A 15,428-nucleotide genomic window follows, 5' to 3' on the forward strand; every position below is an offset into this window, starting at 1 on the left:
GACAACGTAACGTTTGTTTCAAACATCCTCACCTCATCCTCGCCGCGAACAGGCACATTCGCACATTCCGTTTTCTCACGACTCATGCAGTCCATCGAAAATCGGGGCCCGGTACGCGCGCGCGCGCGCGCGTTATCAAACCCCGCTCGGCAAGAAATTCACACGACGGGCTGCGGCGGGAGCGCCTAACAGCCCGGAGATTGCCCTGATTTTCACGGTCTCGGCTGAGACCACTTCATCGCCGCTTGAATCCGTCACCGCCGCGGGTACCCGAGCTCTTGCCTTTCCGAGGGCAACTTGTCATTTCGACGTTAACCACCATTACTGGCAATTCTGTTACGTTCCTGCCCGGATAAAAGAAGAAGAATCATCGTCTTCGTTGCGCGCGACGCGGTAGCAAACGGTCACACGAGTCTTGCAAATCGCTTCGATCGCGATTACGGTCCCCGCGATCGCCGCGATTCATCCGTGCCGGATCGCGACGGGCAGTCGATCATCGTTGAACGAGCATCGTTGATCGAGAAAATCGAACGAAAGTCGATTAGTAATCATTGTAATCCGCGACGGTTGTTCGCCCATCGATCGCCCGATCTGTGCTCGGGAACGATGATACGTGCGGCGATGCGTCCAGGAAGCGCTTCGACAGACGTTTTCGATTTTTTAAAGAATCGTTGAACGCTCGTAATCTCGTCGGAAGGTTGCACTCAGTTGCACTAAGTTGCGGTAATGGTGGGTGGGTGAAATTTATAATACTGAAATGTTAAACGCGTTTGGGAATGTAGATGCATTAATTTCCACTTGATAACGTTGTTTAAGGAAAACGGCGACTCGCACTCGGCTCCTATGAGTTACAATTCTTATTTTGCGAAAGATCCGCAGTCTAATCATAGCATCGAAGAAAACAAATTGGAGCCGTGTAATTTTTTACAGAATTCGAATGACTAGAGTTTTTTCGATTGTAATCATTTCTTAGAAGGAAATGAAAATTTATCTTACTTATCGTGTGTCTAAATTTCCAGCAATGCTTAAATCTTTACTCACAATTTTATCCTAACTTGAAAGAACGCGGTAACATTTATATTTAATAGTCAATCTTCTGTTCCGATAAAAATGAAACAGTTTCGCATTATTATCTTGTTGAAATCACAAAGATCCTTTTGGAAATAATTGAATAAATTTCTCAATCCAAGTATACATTATAATAAAAATCGTGGAAAGCCTAAATGAACTCAGTCTTACCATTCACAGGTTATCACTATAAATCGCAATCGCGAGTTAGACCGGTCAAAGTATGGCAAATCGTGAACATTAACTAGAAATCTTCGAATCTCAGATATTTCGTATTTCCTCATCTTCGCATCATCGATTTTTCTGAAGGATCGGAAGTTACTTAGAAAGCGCGTACATGTTATTAAGTTTTTACGCATATTAAAATGTTAAAGCGTGTATTAAAACGTGCTTAATCTTGGAATAGCTTCCTTAAAGGAGCACGAGGTGCAGAAAAATTGCATTTAGAGAACAGGCCGCGGCGATGCACCGAGCGTCGCGTCTCGGCGATCGAGACAAGTGGCCCGGACTAATCACTGTAATCTGGCCCCAGAGAAGACGATCGATCTGCCGTTAGGCGGTGGTCGGTCCTCGGGATGCAAAGACCCGAGTTACATTTCTCCCGCGGGATGTGCCGACCGAGCGAGGCTCATTAATGCATAATCAGGATGCGCCGGTAAGCGCCTAAAGTGAACGCGACTCGCGATCGTACTCCTTACTTCAGATTCCACGATTTTAATGAGACGTTCGAACGGAGTTTACTGTAACTGCGTAATCATGCGGCTCCGAGCACGTTGTAAATACAGTGCGGATTCAAGGTACGGAATCGATCCGGTGGACACGGTGTCCAATTGCAATTTAATGCATCCAGTGGCGAGTCAGCGTGTGTGGCTGACTGTGATGTTCTCGGCACTGGATTCGCCAACTCTGTACTGATTGATTGGTATTTATTGATCTAGGTTGCATCGAACTAGGTTGCATCGAACTAGGTTGCATTGATCTTGGATGCATCGAACTAGGCTGCATTGAATTAGGTTGCATCGAATTAGGTTGCATCGAATTAGGTTGCAGCGAACTAGGTTGCATTGAATTAGGTCGCATCGAACTAGGTTGCATCGAATTAGGTTGCATCGAACTAGGTTGCATCGAATTAGGTTGCATCGAACTTTGATGTATCGAACTCTGTTGCATCGAACTCTGTTTCATCGAACTCTGTTTCATCGAATTCTGTTGCATCGAACTTTGTTGCATCGAACTCTGTTTCATCGAATTCTGTTACATTGAACTCTGTTGCATTGAACTCTGTTGCATCAAATTCTGTTGCATTAAACTCTGTTGCATCGAACTTTGTTGCATCCAACTTTGTTGCATATAATTCTGTTGCATCCAACTTTGTTGCATAGAATTCTGTTGCATCGAACTCTGTTGCATCGAACTAGATTACATCGAACTAAGTTGTATCGAATTTGATTGCACCGAACTTGGATGTATTGAACTTTGTTGAATCGAACTGATTCCTATCGAAACAAGTTGCATCAAACAAATTCTAAGTTGCATCGAAGTAAATTGCATCCAGCTAAGTTGAATAAAACTTGGTTTCATCAATATATTATAATAATATACGTAAACAACAATCTTAGAGAATTCCTTTTTTCCTAGAAAATTCAAAAAATTAAGATTACACCTAAAATGATCAAATTGCAGCTACACTTGCTTTTATTCAATCAGACCTGGACCACTTCATTATCGATGTCTAAAACAAGAACAATTGATTTTGATCTTTCATTTCTCACTTTTACGTCAATACTAACGCGGTCTGTGATCCTGCGACTGGCTGTCGCATATCATTACGAAGACAACCGTAAAGAAACAAATTCGATATTGATAACGAGTAACAAGTTTCATTCGGTAAACACAATGTTTAACATAATAACGAGTTAGTGCAACAGCGAAGATGTTGCAGTCCACAAAATGTAGAAGGTCATATCTTTACACACTATATCTTTCATACGTATTAGTAGACTTGTGAGAACGAATATATATATACATTAATGTCTTCTTAACTGACGCTCAGATTGTGCACAAAATTGGACAACTCGAGAAAAGGCGATACTATTGTTCGAACTGGCTCGTTTTTCCACTCGCCAATTGTTAACAATTATAAAATCGAAGGTTATCTTGCGGCTCCCCCTGTTCCCAAATTGTCCATTTTTTAAATACAATCTGAGCGTCAATTAGAGAGACATTACTGTACGCCTTTTCTAGCGAAATGTCCACAGTAATGTCTCCCTTACTGACGCTCAGATCGTCCACTAAAATGGATAATTTCGTAAAAGGAGATACGATTATCCGAGCCTCGCGGCTCGTTCTTACAATTGCGGACAATTTGTAACTATAAAAATAAACCGCAAAGTCTCGAATAATCGTACCTCCTCTTCCCAAATTGTCCATTTTCGTGGCCAATCCGGGCGTCAATTAGAGGCGACATTACCGTGTTTCGCACGAAGATTCGCGCGGTCTCCGCATAATTTTGCCTACGACGTGCACATCTCGTCGCGCATTGTCAGTGTCCTCGCAGCAACGAGACTCGCGCGACGAGTGGTGTATCAAGCCGACGCAGCTCTCGGCCCGGTGACAGTGTCACCGTAATAATTCTCGATCAAACAATACCCGAGCGGACGTTAATTACAAGCTGTCCGGCAGCCGGCTGCCGTAATTCCTGAGCAAATATCCCAGGCAGCCGGGACTCGCGCGACGATCCCCCGCGATAAACAGCCTCTCTCGGGATACATCCTCTCCTCCCCACCGGATCCTGGACCAGTCCTCAATCGAAAAACTTAAGTTCCTCGAACGGTGAAGCCTCTGGCCGTCTGTTGACCCGTGGATAGCCGCCGGTTACGTAACGGTGAATCCGTTCTTCGATGTGACCACTGCAGTGCCATACGCTCGCTCGCTCGTTCGCTCGCGCTCGCGCTCGCTCGAGCCGAGCCGAGCCGAGCGGAGCCGCGCCGCAACGCGAGGCCGTTTTACAAGTCGCCAGCCAATGGTCTGCCAGCGTGTTGTGCACCATGAGCCACGCCGCGGTGTGCTACTGTGCCCTCTGCACTCGATCTCTTTGTCCCTTTCTGCTTGCATCCTATGAATACTGAAATCGCCGGCCGCGGCCGCGGCTTCTCTTCTCCTATTCCGGGCTCATTTGCGCGGATTTCGCGGGAACCCGCGATCGTTCGCCGATGATTGCCACGACGCGCAGCGCGGTTTCATCGACAAATCTGACGAACGCATACTCTATGTGGATTGATAGATATTAATAAATTTACGTAGATTTTTTAGTCAAGAATTACAGTGATGTCTCTTTAATTGACGCTTAGATTGTCCACGAAAATGGACAGTTTGAGATGAGGAGATACGATTATTCGAGGCTTGCGGTTTATTTTTATAGTTATTAGTTGTCCACAATTATAAAAACGAGCCGCGAGACTCGAGTAATCCATTTAAAGCCATTTAAAACCAAATTATCCATTTTAGTGGACGATCTGAGCGTCAGTAAGGGAGACATTACTGTAGACATTTCGCTGTAAAAGGCGTACAGTAATGTCTCTCTGATTGACGCTCAGATTGTATTTAAAAAAAATGTACAATTTTGGAACAGGAGGAGCCGCAAAATATCCTTGCGCTTCGATTTTATAATTGTTAACAATTGGCGAGTGGAAAAACTCTCTGATTGACGCTCAGATTGTCCACGAAAATGGACAATTTGGGATGAGGAGATACGATTATTCGAGGCTTGAGGTTTGTTTTTTATAGTTATAAATTGTTCACAATTATAAAAACGAGCCGCGAGGCTCGAATAATCATATCTCCTCTTCCCAAATTGTCCATTTTAGTGGACAATCTGAGCGTCAGTAAGGGAGACGTTACTGTAGATATTTCGCTATAAAAGGCGTACAGTAATGTCTCTCTGATTGACGCTCAGATTGTATTTAAAAAAAGTGGACAATTTTGGAACAGGAGGAGCCGCAAAATATCCTTGCGCTTCGATTTTATAATTGTTAACAATTGGCGAGTGGAAAAACTCTCTGATTGACGCTCAGATTGTCCACGAAAATGGACAATTTGGGATGAGGAGATACGATTATTCGAGGCTTGAGGTTTGTTTTTTGTAGTTACGAATTGTCAACGACTATAAAAGCGAGCCGGGAAGCTCGAATAATCGTATCTCCTCTTCCCAAATTGTCCATCTTTGTGCACAATTAGGGAGACATTACTGTACACCAGTTTGTTCCAAATTTTCGCGCATTTCGCTGAATACTTGCCAAAATTGTGCCATAAATTTCACGTTTATAAGGTGCGTGTAAGTGTTGCGGCATCTCCGACGATACCGAATTGATTTTTACGATGTTTGGTAATTTACACTGATTTTTGTACGTTTATTTATTCGCCAACTTCGACGAGACTTCGAAAAGAAACACCGAGAAACGCTGCTTCGATATTTTGCACGTTGCTTCAGGGAACCTTAAACTTTATTTTAACATCGATTTGGAGAACGAAGTCGGTTTGACGCCGTGGACTTATGGTCCGGCACACGTGGAATGTTGAACATTTTCTGGAGTAATACTTAATCTCTCTGCCGCGAATGCTGGTACACGAATGTTCGAACAGGACCAGTCCGTGGTTTAATGGATCGACATCGATCGTTCTTGTATCTCATCGACGTATTAAATGACGAATCGTGTACTGTTATCGTGTACAAACCTGTCGGAAAAGTAAGTATATAACAAGATCAAGGACGCGGCTCGAAACTAGAACAGGCATTGCCAGCTGCGTGGATCCGTTAGGATGGATCTAGTTCTGGTCAAAGGACTCGGCGACACAAGTACAGTGCTCTAATAATAGAAAATTCGTAATGTCGCGGGCAGCGATAGATTACATTGTCTTTTAGTCGCTAAGAGAATCTTTGACACTTCGACGGCCGTGCCAAAAACCTCAAGAGTTTCATTAAATTAATGTATTTAATTCAATGGAATTAAAATTGCAAAGCGAAGTTTATATGACATCAGTTATTTTTTTTTAGCGTTTTTACCTCTTACAAATCTTAATAGAATTGAGCAACTAGAATTGAGAAACTAGAGAATAATATATAAGAATAATATAAATTAGAATAATTAGCGTGAAAATGAATTTTTAAATAATTCTGTAACCCACATACGAGTGACACTGCAGTCAAAATGTTAATTATCAGTATTTGCAATCGTGTCTACTCAAATCGTTCGCAAATGTTGTGAGGAAATATCGACGTCGTTACTTCGAATGATTTCAAATGATTATTTCTAGATCGCGGATTTTATGCATTTCTGATAGAAATGACTAGAAAAAATAGCAAAATGTGAACACAATTAATAGACACAAATTCAATAAGATTGCAGTTTTCTCATCGGTTTATTCGAATTATTAAAAGAAGAAATACATTTTTATTCCCGTTTTTTTTTACAATCTAGTTAAAAAGTTCCTGTTCCGTGTAAAGATTCGCGGTTTAATTATACAATTATATAATAATAATATAATTATTAATAATAATAATAATATATATTATATTATATTATATTGTATTGTATTATATTATATTATATTATATTATATTATATTATATTATATTATATTATATTATATTATATTATATTATATTATATTATATTATATTATATTATATTATATTATATTATATTATATTATATTATATTATATTATATTATATTATATTATATTATATTGTATTATATTGTATTATATTATATTATATTATATTGTATTATATTATATTATATTATATTATATTAATAATATAAATTATATAATAAAATATAATTATACAATTCCGAACATCCTTGTATAATGAACTAATTACCGTGTCAGGATCAGTTTTGCCAACGTACGATACATTTCTGACGAATCCTGCTACGTCTTTTAATGTCCCGCGATTATAAAAATCCAGTCGTCCGTGCGTGTGACCGGTCGGAAGCCGATCGGTTTCCCTTCAATGGTGGCTAAATGAGACGGCGAGATGCGAGGTAAATGGGGGAGAAAAAAAGCATCGAAATGCTAAGCAGCGGGAATGTCCGGCTCGGAGCGATCGTGCACACGCGAGAACGCAGCGCGAGCGATACGATTCGAAAAAGGAACCGAGACAGTAACGGTACCTCCGGGTAACGTGTGCCGTAATGCCAATTTGTTGGCTCCGACGGTTCTGGCGTTTGCCACTCTGTTCCGTTCTGTTCGTTGTCCCCGTCGATTCGCCTCCTTCTCTCGGGTTTATCCTTACGCGCGTGCGAGAACACGCTGCACTCCGGGGCCACAATGGTAAATTGAACAAAAGGGCACCGGGGAACGCCGGGCCGGGTGAAGAGGTTGCCGAACGTGCCCGGAGAACAATGTTTTATTGTGAGGGACCTGCAGACGATTCTCTTCTTTCTCCTCTTTTCGTTTCAATCTTTATTTCTCGCTCGTACCTTTCGCTCGCCATTTTTCGAGGACGCTTCCGTTCGGTTGGTTCTCGCAGCGAACATCGACTGTATATTGGAAATTAATTTAATTCTGTAAATCTGGACGATTTTGTTGCTTTTTGCTATTTCAGTTTCATTTTTGTTTCTTGCTCGCAGTTTTCGGTGAGCCATTTTTCGAGGACGCTTATGTTCGATTAGTTGTTGCGTCAAACATCGACTGTATATTGAGAATTAATTTAATTCTGTAAATCTGGACGATTTTGTTTCTTTTTGCTGTTTCAGTTTCATTTTTGTTCCTTGCTCGCAGTTTTCGGTGAGCCATTTTTCGAGGACGCTTATGTTCGATTGGTTGTCGCAGCGAATATCGACTATATCTTGGGAATTAATTTAATTCTGTTAATTTGTATGATTTTGTTTCTTTTTGCCATTTCAGTTTCTTCTTTGTTCCTTGCTCGCAGTTTTCGGTGAGCCATTTTTCCAGGACGCTTATGTTCGGTTGGTTCTCGCAGCGAACATCGACTGTATATTGGAAATTAATTTAATTCTGTAAATCTGGACGATTTTGTTCCTTTTTGCTATTTTAGTTTCATTTTTGTTCCTCGCTCGCACTTTTCGGTGAGCCATTTTTCGAGGATGCTTATGTTGAATTAGTTGTCGCATCGAACATTGACTATATCTTGGAAATTAATTTAATTCTATAAATCTGGACGATTCTGTTCCTTTTTGCTATTTCAGTTTCATTTTTGTTCCTTGCTCGCAGTTTTCGGTGAGCCATTTTTCGAGGACGCTTATGTTCGATTGGTTTTCGCGTCGAAGATCTACTATATTTTGGAAATTAATTTAATTCTGTAAATCTGGACGATTTTGTTCCTTTTTGCTATTTCAGTTTCATTTTTGTTCCTCGCTCGCACTTTTCGGTGAGCCATTTTTCGAGGATGCTTATGTTGAATTAGTTGTCGCATCGAACATCGACTATATCTTGGAAATTAATTTAATTCTATAAATCTGGACGATTTTGTTCCTTTTTGCTATTTCAGTTTCATTTTTGTTCCTCGCTCGCATTTTTCGGTGGGCCATTTTTCGAGGATGCTTATGTTCGATTGGTTTTCGCGTCGAAGATCGACTATATCTTGGAAATTAATTTAATTCTGTAAATCTGGACGATTCTGTTCCTTTTTGCTATTTCAGTTTCATTTTTGTTCCTCGCTCGCACTTTTCGGTGAGCCATTTTTCGAGGACGCTTATGTTCGGTTGGTTCTCCCAGCGAATATTGACTATATCTTGGGAATTAATTTAATTCTGTAAATCTGGACGATTTTGTTCCTTTTTGTCATTTCTGTGACTATGGCGATTTTGTTCTTTCTCGCCTTTTTGTTTTTATATATATATTTGAATTTTTCTCTCTTGTACCTTATAGAGAGCAATTTTTAGACGATGATTCGGTTCAATTATTGACAATCGATTACATCTTCTATGTAATTTAATTTGATTCTACAAATTTATAAAATCAGCAGTTCAATTAATGCGCACATCGATAATTGCTGCATCTTCTAACATGAAACAAAAAATAATCGGTTTCGTCCTATACGAATAGCTTCTTAAATAATAATTCATGAATATGATATTTATGATAAAACACAGAGATTATAAAATTCAAAGTTCAACGTTTCATAAATAATTCCCAAATTAATGAAATAACGACTATCAAAATAACCTGGTAAAAAATGATCAAATTTAATTATTCCATTTGTCGAACTATTAGTTATCAAATTTACTGATCCTATTCGTCGAATCATTAACTATCAAACTTAATAATCCTATTTATCGAGTTATCAGATTTAACGATCCTATTCGTCGAATGAAATTGCTAAAGATTTCCTAATACGTCACCGAAGAAGTTCACTCGAGTTGGAGAAATTGGACTCTCGGGTCGCGGCCTGATAATCGAGCGTTCACCGGGGCAATGAGAATTGCACGCGCCTCGAAAATAGAATTCCTTTAACCCTAGAAAGATAACCATATGACAACGTACGTAAAAGATAACCATACGCTTCAGAGGCGCATGCTTTTCTAAGGCGTCAATTTTATGCTAACAATGGATATTTATTTAAGTTAATCTAGTCATTTTAAAGGTTTGGCATTATTGTAAAAATAAAATGCATTTATATTATGTTTTTTTATATTTTAAGTAATTTTAAACTTAAATCACTAGACCTCTATGAAAAATTAACAAAAATCAACAGTCTTCGCAGGCGCCTCTGCGACGTAGGTTATCTTTCTCGGGTTAATGATTGCAGCGCCGAGTCCGATGGCCCATTACCTCGGAACTGGATGAAAAATCTAGTCGCAGTCGGAATATAATACAGTATCTTGATTTATGCCAGCAATTGTAACGAAAGGCCTTAAGGGACCCGTGGCCACGGTATCCTTCTTAGCCGGGATTAGAATTGAAGAGGGAACGATCCTGTTGCCCCGTCTACCGATTTCAAATCTGTGTCGGCGACCGACCGCCATTAATATTCGCGAGCGTTGCGCGAATCGCTTTACAACACCAGGATACATTTATCGCGAATATTACACGAAGTTCAGGGTCACTACGGCCGGGAACTCGCGCGGAACGTGAGGAGGGCCCCGTGTTAGGCTTGGTATCGACTTGATACTTCGCACTCGAAAGTGTTGCTACCAACGCGTTTAATTAATTCAATTAACCGCATTCAATCGCAGCTTTCGGCGACGATCGCCGATCCTTCGAGCGGATCGATTCTCGAACAAAATGCACTCGAAACTGCATCATCCTGGTCAAATGATGTCTCGATGTCAAGGTTAAGGGACTGGAGGCGACCTGGAGAACTTATAACAGTGTAGCCTAATTTTTTGGTGGCATATTTGAAACGCGATTTATCAATTGAACAGAGACTTTGTTTTACACTTTGGTTGCCGAGTTGCACAAATTGTATGCAAATCGTCGAAATTCAACGAAATCAAAAGTCGTGTTTTATTTAAATTAGAACTGAAATGTTGAGATTTGTCGTGGACATTTCTTTGGATTTTTATGCAGTTTGCATATTAGATTAATTACGGTTTTCATGCTTGAACATATTTATTACGGAATTGTAGTAAATATTATAATTAATATATATTACATACAATATACAATATATATATATATATATATATATATATATATATATATATATTATATATAAATAAATTGTAATAATGTTATATTATTACGGTAATGTCGTTTTTCGACACTTTTCATCATTATTGACAATCTTCTTTCATCTCTCTGATGTACTATTTATTTCATTATTTCTCGTACATTGTTTTTATATTATCCTTTATTTATTCGTATCTATTATTTAGGTAATATCAAGAAATAATAATAATAATATCTCGCTACTTTTACCAAAGAACTTACGATAGTTACGTGCGTGGCAATATCTTGAATTCAATTTATTCAGTTCGCGCGAAGTGCATGTGCATAAGTGAGTGTTTTTTTAAGTCCTCTTACTGTATGAAATAATTTGTTGTGAAATAATTTATATATCTATATTATGTAGATACATAAATATATATCTCATATATTTATATGTATCTTATATATTTATATATATCTTATATATTTATATATATTTATATATATATTTATATTTATAAATCGACTCAGGTTTTATAATTTCTAGAGAGTCCTTTGATTTTGTCTTGAATGAATATTAAGTTCTTGTCAAACGAAATCACAATATTTATTCAACTTAAAGGAAAACGATATTATTTCCGTAAATTCTGACATCTCCTACGACAATGTGCTTCTGCATAAGCTAATTAGAACAGTTCGTAGGCCCAGCCAACGTGTGAAGACGCAGCGTTAGCATGGATCACCGTGTCTAGGGCCCGCGATTGATCATCCGGAGGACCCCGCGCGAGGTAGATTAAGTCCCGGTTCGTCCTGCCGCGGGTAAAGAAATATGGAAACCTAATCGCGCTCTCTATTTCGCATGCACGTGTTGTTAATGCGAATTCCGAATCGGTGTGTCGTGGCGATCGCGTTAACCGGCGTGTCGGTTAACGACGCGACGTCCGGATCGTTGGCGCTCGTGACGCGATACCCGAGATCCTTGCCCGCGGTCACGTGATCCTAGGCTTCTTTTACGGTCCCCGCATTAACTATCGATTAAACATTACAGAGTAAATATTAGCTCGCCGCGCGGCACAATAAAAAGAACCGCATAACGCGCATCATAAACCTGCTCCGACGGGGATATGCAGCGAGAATTTACGATCGCCGTTTATTATTTGCTTTCGATCATTCCGGGGTTGTTCAACTTCGTTCAAACGTGGCACGGCTGTTAACAACAAAATCTCGTTCTTTGTTATTTCGGGTTCTCTTATTTTTTTCGACCTCCGACATAAGTCGCGATTGGGCTTACGTTTATTAATAATCTACGATTGTTCGTTGTGCCTCGATCTATTTTGTTATAAACAATCTCTAGGGTTCGGTACTTATTAACGATGCGGTTGGTAAATTGTAATTAATAGTTGTAAAGCCAGAAATTGGAAAGAGGATTGCAGAAGGAGATTTTCTGCGGATCCTTAGGCAAAATAAAAATTGTCAAATGCTAATTGCTAGGAGTGTAAATAAAATGAAAATGTTCTTTCTATCTTAATAGTTGTAAAAAGTTGAGACCAATGTGAGAACATCCTTACATTCTTTTAATGTCTTTACATTTCTTTGTTCGATCTGTTCTTCTTCAATAATAATAATAATAACTTTATTTATCGACGACTTATGTTCTTTGTTACGGCAATAGAAAAAAAAATAATAATAATGTAGTAATCACGCAAGAACGGATAGAGAGTATAAAAACTCGAAACTAGAATAAATACTTAAATATATCAGGAAAAAAGGAAAAACATATGTCCTTTCTCATAAATGCATAAAATCCGTAGACTAGTAATTACTAACTAGTTGAAAATAATTTATTCTCGCATGCAAGTGCATAAAATTTGCAGTAAATAAAACAATCGTATTAGAACATACTTGCGTTGCCTTAATATTCGGAGCATACTTAAAGCTTTAAGCGCCATCATATTTGCAACCCGATACGAATCTGCGGTTTTTCTTGCTCGAGAACTATAAAACATGAAATATTAGTTTTGCCGATAAGTGCAACGCGCGAGGCCTTATAATTATTTTCTTGCGGCGTTCGCTTTTCTATCTAACAGCTCTCACTTACCTGTTCGTCGTTTATTGAATACATTCGCACACGATCAGCAACCGCAATCATCGATCTTCGTTGTCAGTGAAGCTCATCGATCGTGCAACTATGTCATCGGGCAACTCGAATGTGGTCGATTCTCTCGTTTATTCGTTCCCGGGACCGGGACTAACCGGAACGCCCTGCCACTCCCCGGTAGTTGTTGCTGAATGTTCATCGCCGGTGCATTGGGTATCGCATTTGCATGATAACAGGCTGCGTGTGTCATTATCTGTTGCTTCGATTCGCCACCGGTGCATAATTTTCGGGAAAGCATTCCGAACCGTCCGTTTACGTCGAACACGCTTCGCTTAAACAGCTCGCGTTACAATAATACATATATAAGATATATTATTTGCAATCGCGTGTGCCTTAATGGCGTTTGCTTGTTCTGCAACGATCGGCGCAACGCGCGAATTTTGGGCGAAGGCATTTACAGGATAAATGCGATTCGTTAGAATTAACAGACGAATCTGTACTTAATTTCTGTTTGCTGGGAAATTTTCTCTGTATTTTCTGTACAGAGTGTTTCTTCCTATTTACAGTTTATTTATAAAATATAGATATATATATATATATATATATATATTTTTTCGTAGTAGTAATGGCTTTTCTTCCTTTTTTTTTAAGGAACATTATTCGAATGACTATTTCGCGCTTCCACAAAATTAATTACTACTGGCAATAAATTCTGTGACAACATTTTATGTCAATGAATTTAATCTTTTTGTATTATTGTTTAGGTAAATATTATCTTGCTAGAGATGCAGAAATATTCATTCTTGTACAGTTTTAATTTCTAAATAAATTTTACATAAAATTGTTTTTATACGCTGCAACACAGTTCTAGATTTCTAAATTTGTTTAATTCTTTCTTGCTTCAAGCAAGATACCACAGTAACAATAAAAGAAAGAAACGTCGAAAATTCTGAATTTCAAAGATACGATTAAATATCGTATAATTTAATATTCGACACATTTCCAACGTGTTGTAATTAAGAAGTACGTTTAATATCTGTTTCAGAACTGGAACTGGTGAAATTACCCGAAGACACAACCCTGGCAGGATTTACGCCGCTGATGTCGAATCCCCAGGATCCTATTTACGCGGAGAAGACCGAGGACATGGTACAAATATTTTACTTTCCTGCCCATCGTCTCGAAATCAATCGCTCGCCCATAACAGACCGGTTTTAATCGACCTCGTAAAACTTCCACGTGTAATTGTTAATGTTTGTTCCATGTTTAGCCAATAGTAAACTAATTTATCCTACTGATTAAAATCTCCAGTATAAATATATATATATATATATATTGGAGAATATTATACTGTAATTTGTAATATATATATTTATATATTACAAATTTAGAAATCTAGAACTGCGTTCCAGCGTATAAAAACAACTTTATATATATATATATATATATATATATATATATATATATATATATATAAAGTAAACTAATTTATCCTACTGATTAAAATCTCCAGTATAAATACATATATATATAAAGTTGTTTTTATACGCTGGAACGCAGTTCTAGATTTCTAAATTTGTAATATATAAATATATATATTACAAATTTAGAAATATATATATATATTGAAAGTGTCGGGAGATTTTAGCGATATCATAGAAACATCGTGTTTCTATTTAACGCGTTTATTTGTTTCAGGAAATAGCACAGGTGTGCCTCAGGATAAACATGATATTGTTCTTCGGGCAAGTGTATCTCTGCGGCTTGGAGACGCCGGTGTTGAAGTTGCAGAAGAGCGAGAACGGCGACAGTGAATACGTCTCTGTGGTCGAAGCTTCGAGCACGAGCATCCCGAGTTCACCGCCGGAACAGGTAAATCGTGTTAATTAACTCCGATTCGTACAAATAAATAAGTATTTTCAAGTATTAAGCCGCGTCGAGAATTTTTCAGAATTTCTGCCTGTCCGGAGATTTCGAATATTTTTATCGCTGTTTATTTTCGGCGATATCTGAACTAATTGTCTAATTAACTAATTATCAATTATTATCAAAGCGAGACTCTGTTCGTGCAATTTTAGACCTTTCCGGATCAAATTCTTTTTCGATCAATGATCTCGGCAGAAAGAAAGTCAAATATTGTTCAGATATCGACGAATTTTCATGTGTCGATAAAAATTCATAATTTACTCATTTACTAAATTACCGAAATTATGGGAACCGCCTCCGAAAATATATATAATTATAAGTCCTGCTATATAATTATTAGTTCTGCTATATAATTACTAGTCCTGCAAATTGCGGAAAAAATTGCGCCAATAGCCGCGTTTTTCATCGATGTCGAATTTAAATCAATGTCAACAGTAAACTTTAATTAGCTTCGAGTCAGTATGTAATTGCTGCGCGTAAATCGTAGCCCGGCAAACAAAAAGAAGGAAGAAAAGAAACACCGAACTCGTTAACGCGGCGATTATTTTCCATTTATCCTCTGATAATCGTGTTTGCTACAGAAGTTAAATTAAAGTCGATTTTCGTCCGGCCACCGAAGTGGGACACGCGCATCCATCCGACCATCCGGTCACGAAATGGCTTAATTAGGTTTCAAAATCGAAGCAGGCGTGTGCTCGCAGCGAAAGGAGTCGCGTTA

General features: G+C 38.6%; 1 protein-coding gene across 2 annotated transcripts in view; it reads left to right on the plus strand.

Annotated features, from left to right (window-relative positions):
• The window catches only part of LOC117218121 (uncharacterized), a 263,192-nt gene that overhangs the window by 162,435 nt on the left and 85,329 nt on the right, over positions 1-15,428 (plus strand). For both annotated transcript variants that reach the window (XM_033466254.2, XM_033466255.2), the window contains exons 21-22: positions 13,830-13,933; positions 14,483-14,656. In XM_033466254.2, the coding sequence (XP_033322145.2) occupies positions 13,830-13,933; positions 14,483-14,656 (278 nt within the window). The remainder of the gene's footprint in view (positions 1-13,829; positions 13,934-14,482; positions 14,657-15,428) is intronic.

The sequence above is a fragment of the Megalopta genalis genome, chromosome 1, assembly GCF_051020955.1.
Source record: "Megalopta genalis isolate 19385.01 chromosome 1, iyMegGena1_principal, whole genome shotgun sequence".
NCBI lineage: Eukaryota > Metazoa > Arthropoda > Insecta > Hymenoptera > Halictidae > Megalopta > Megalopta genalis.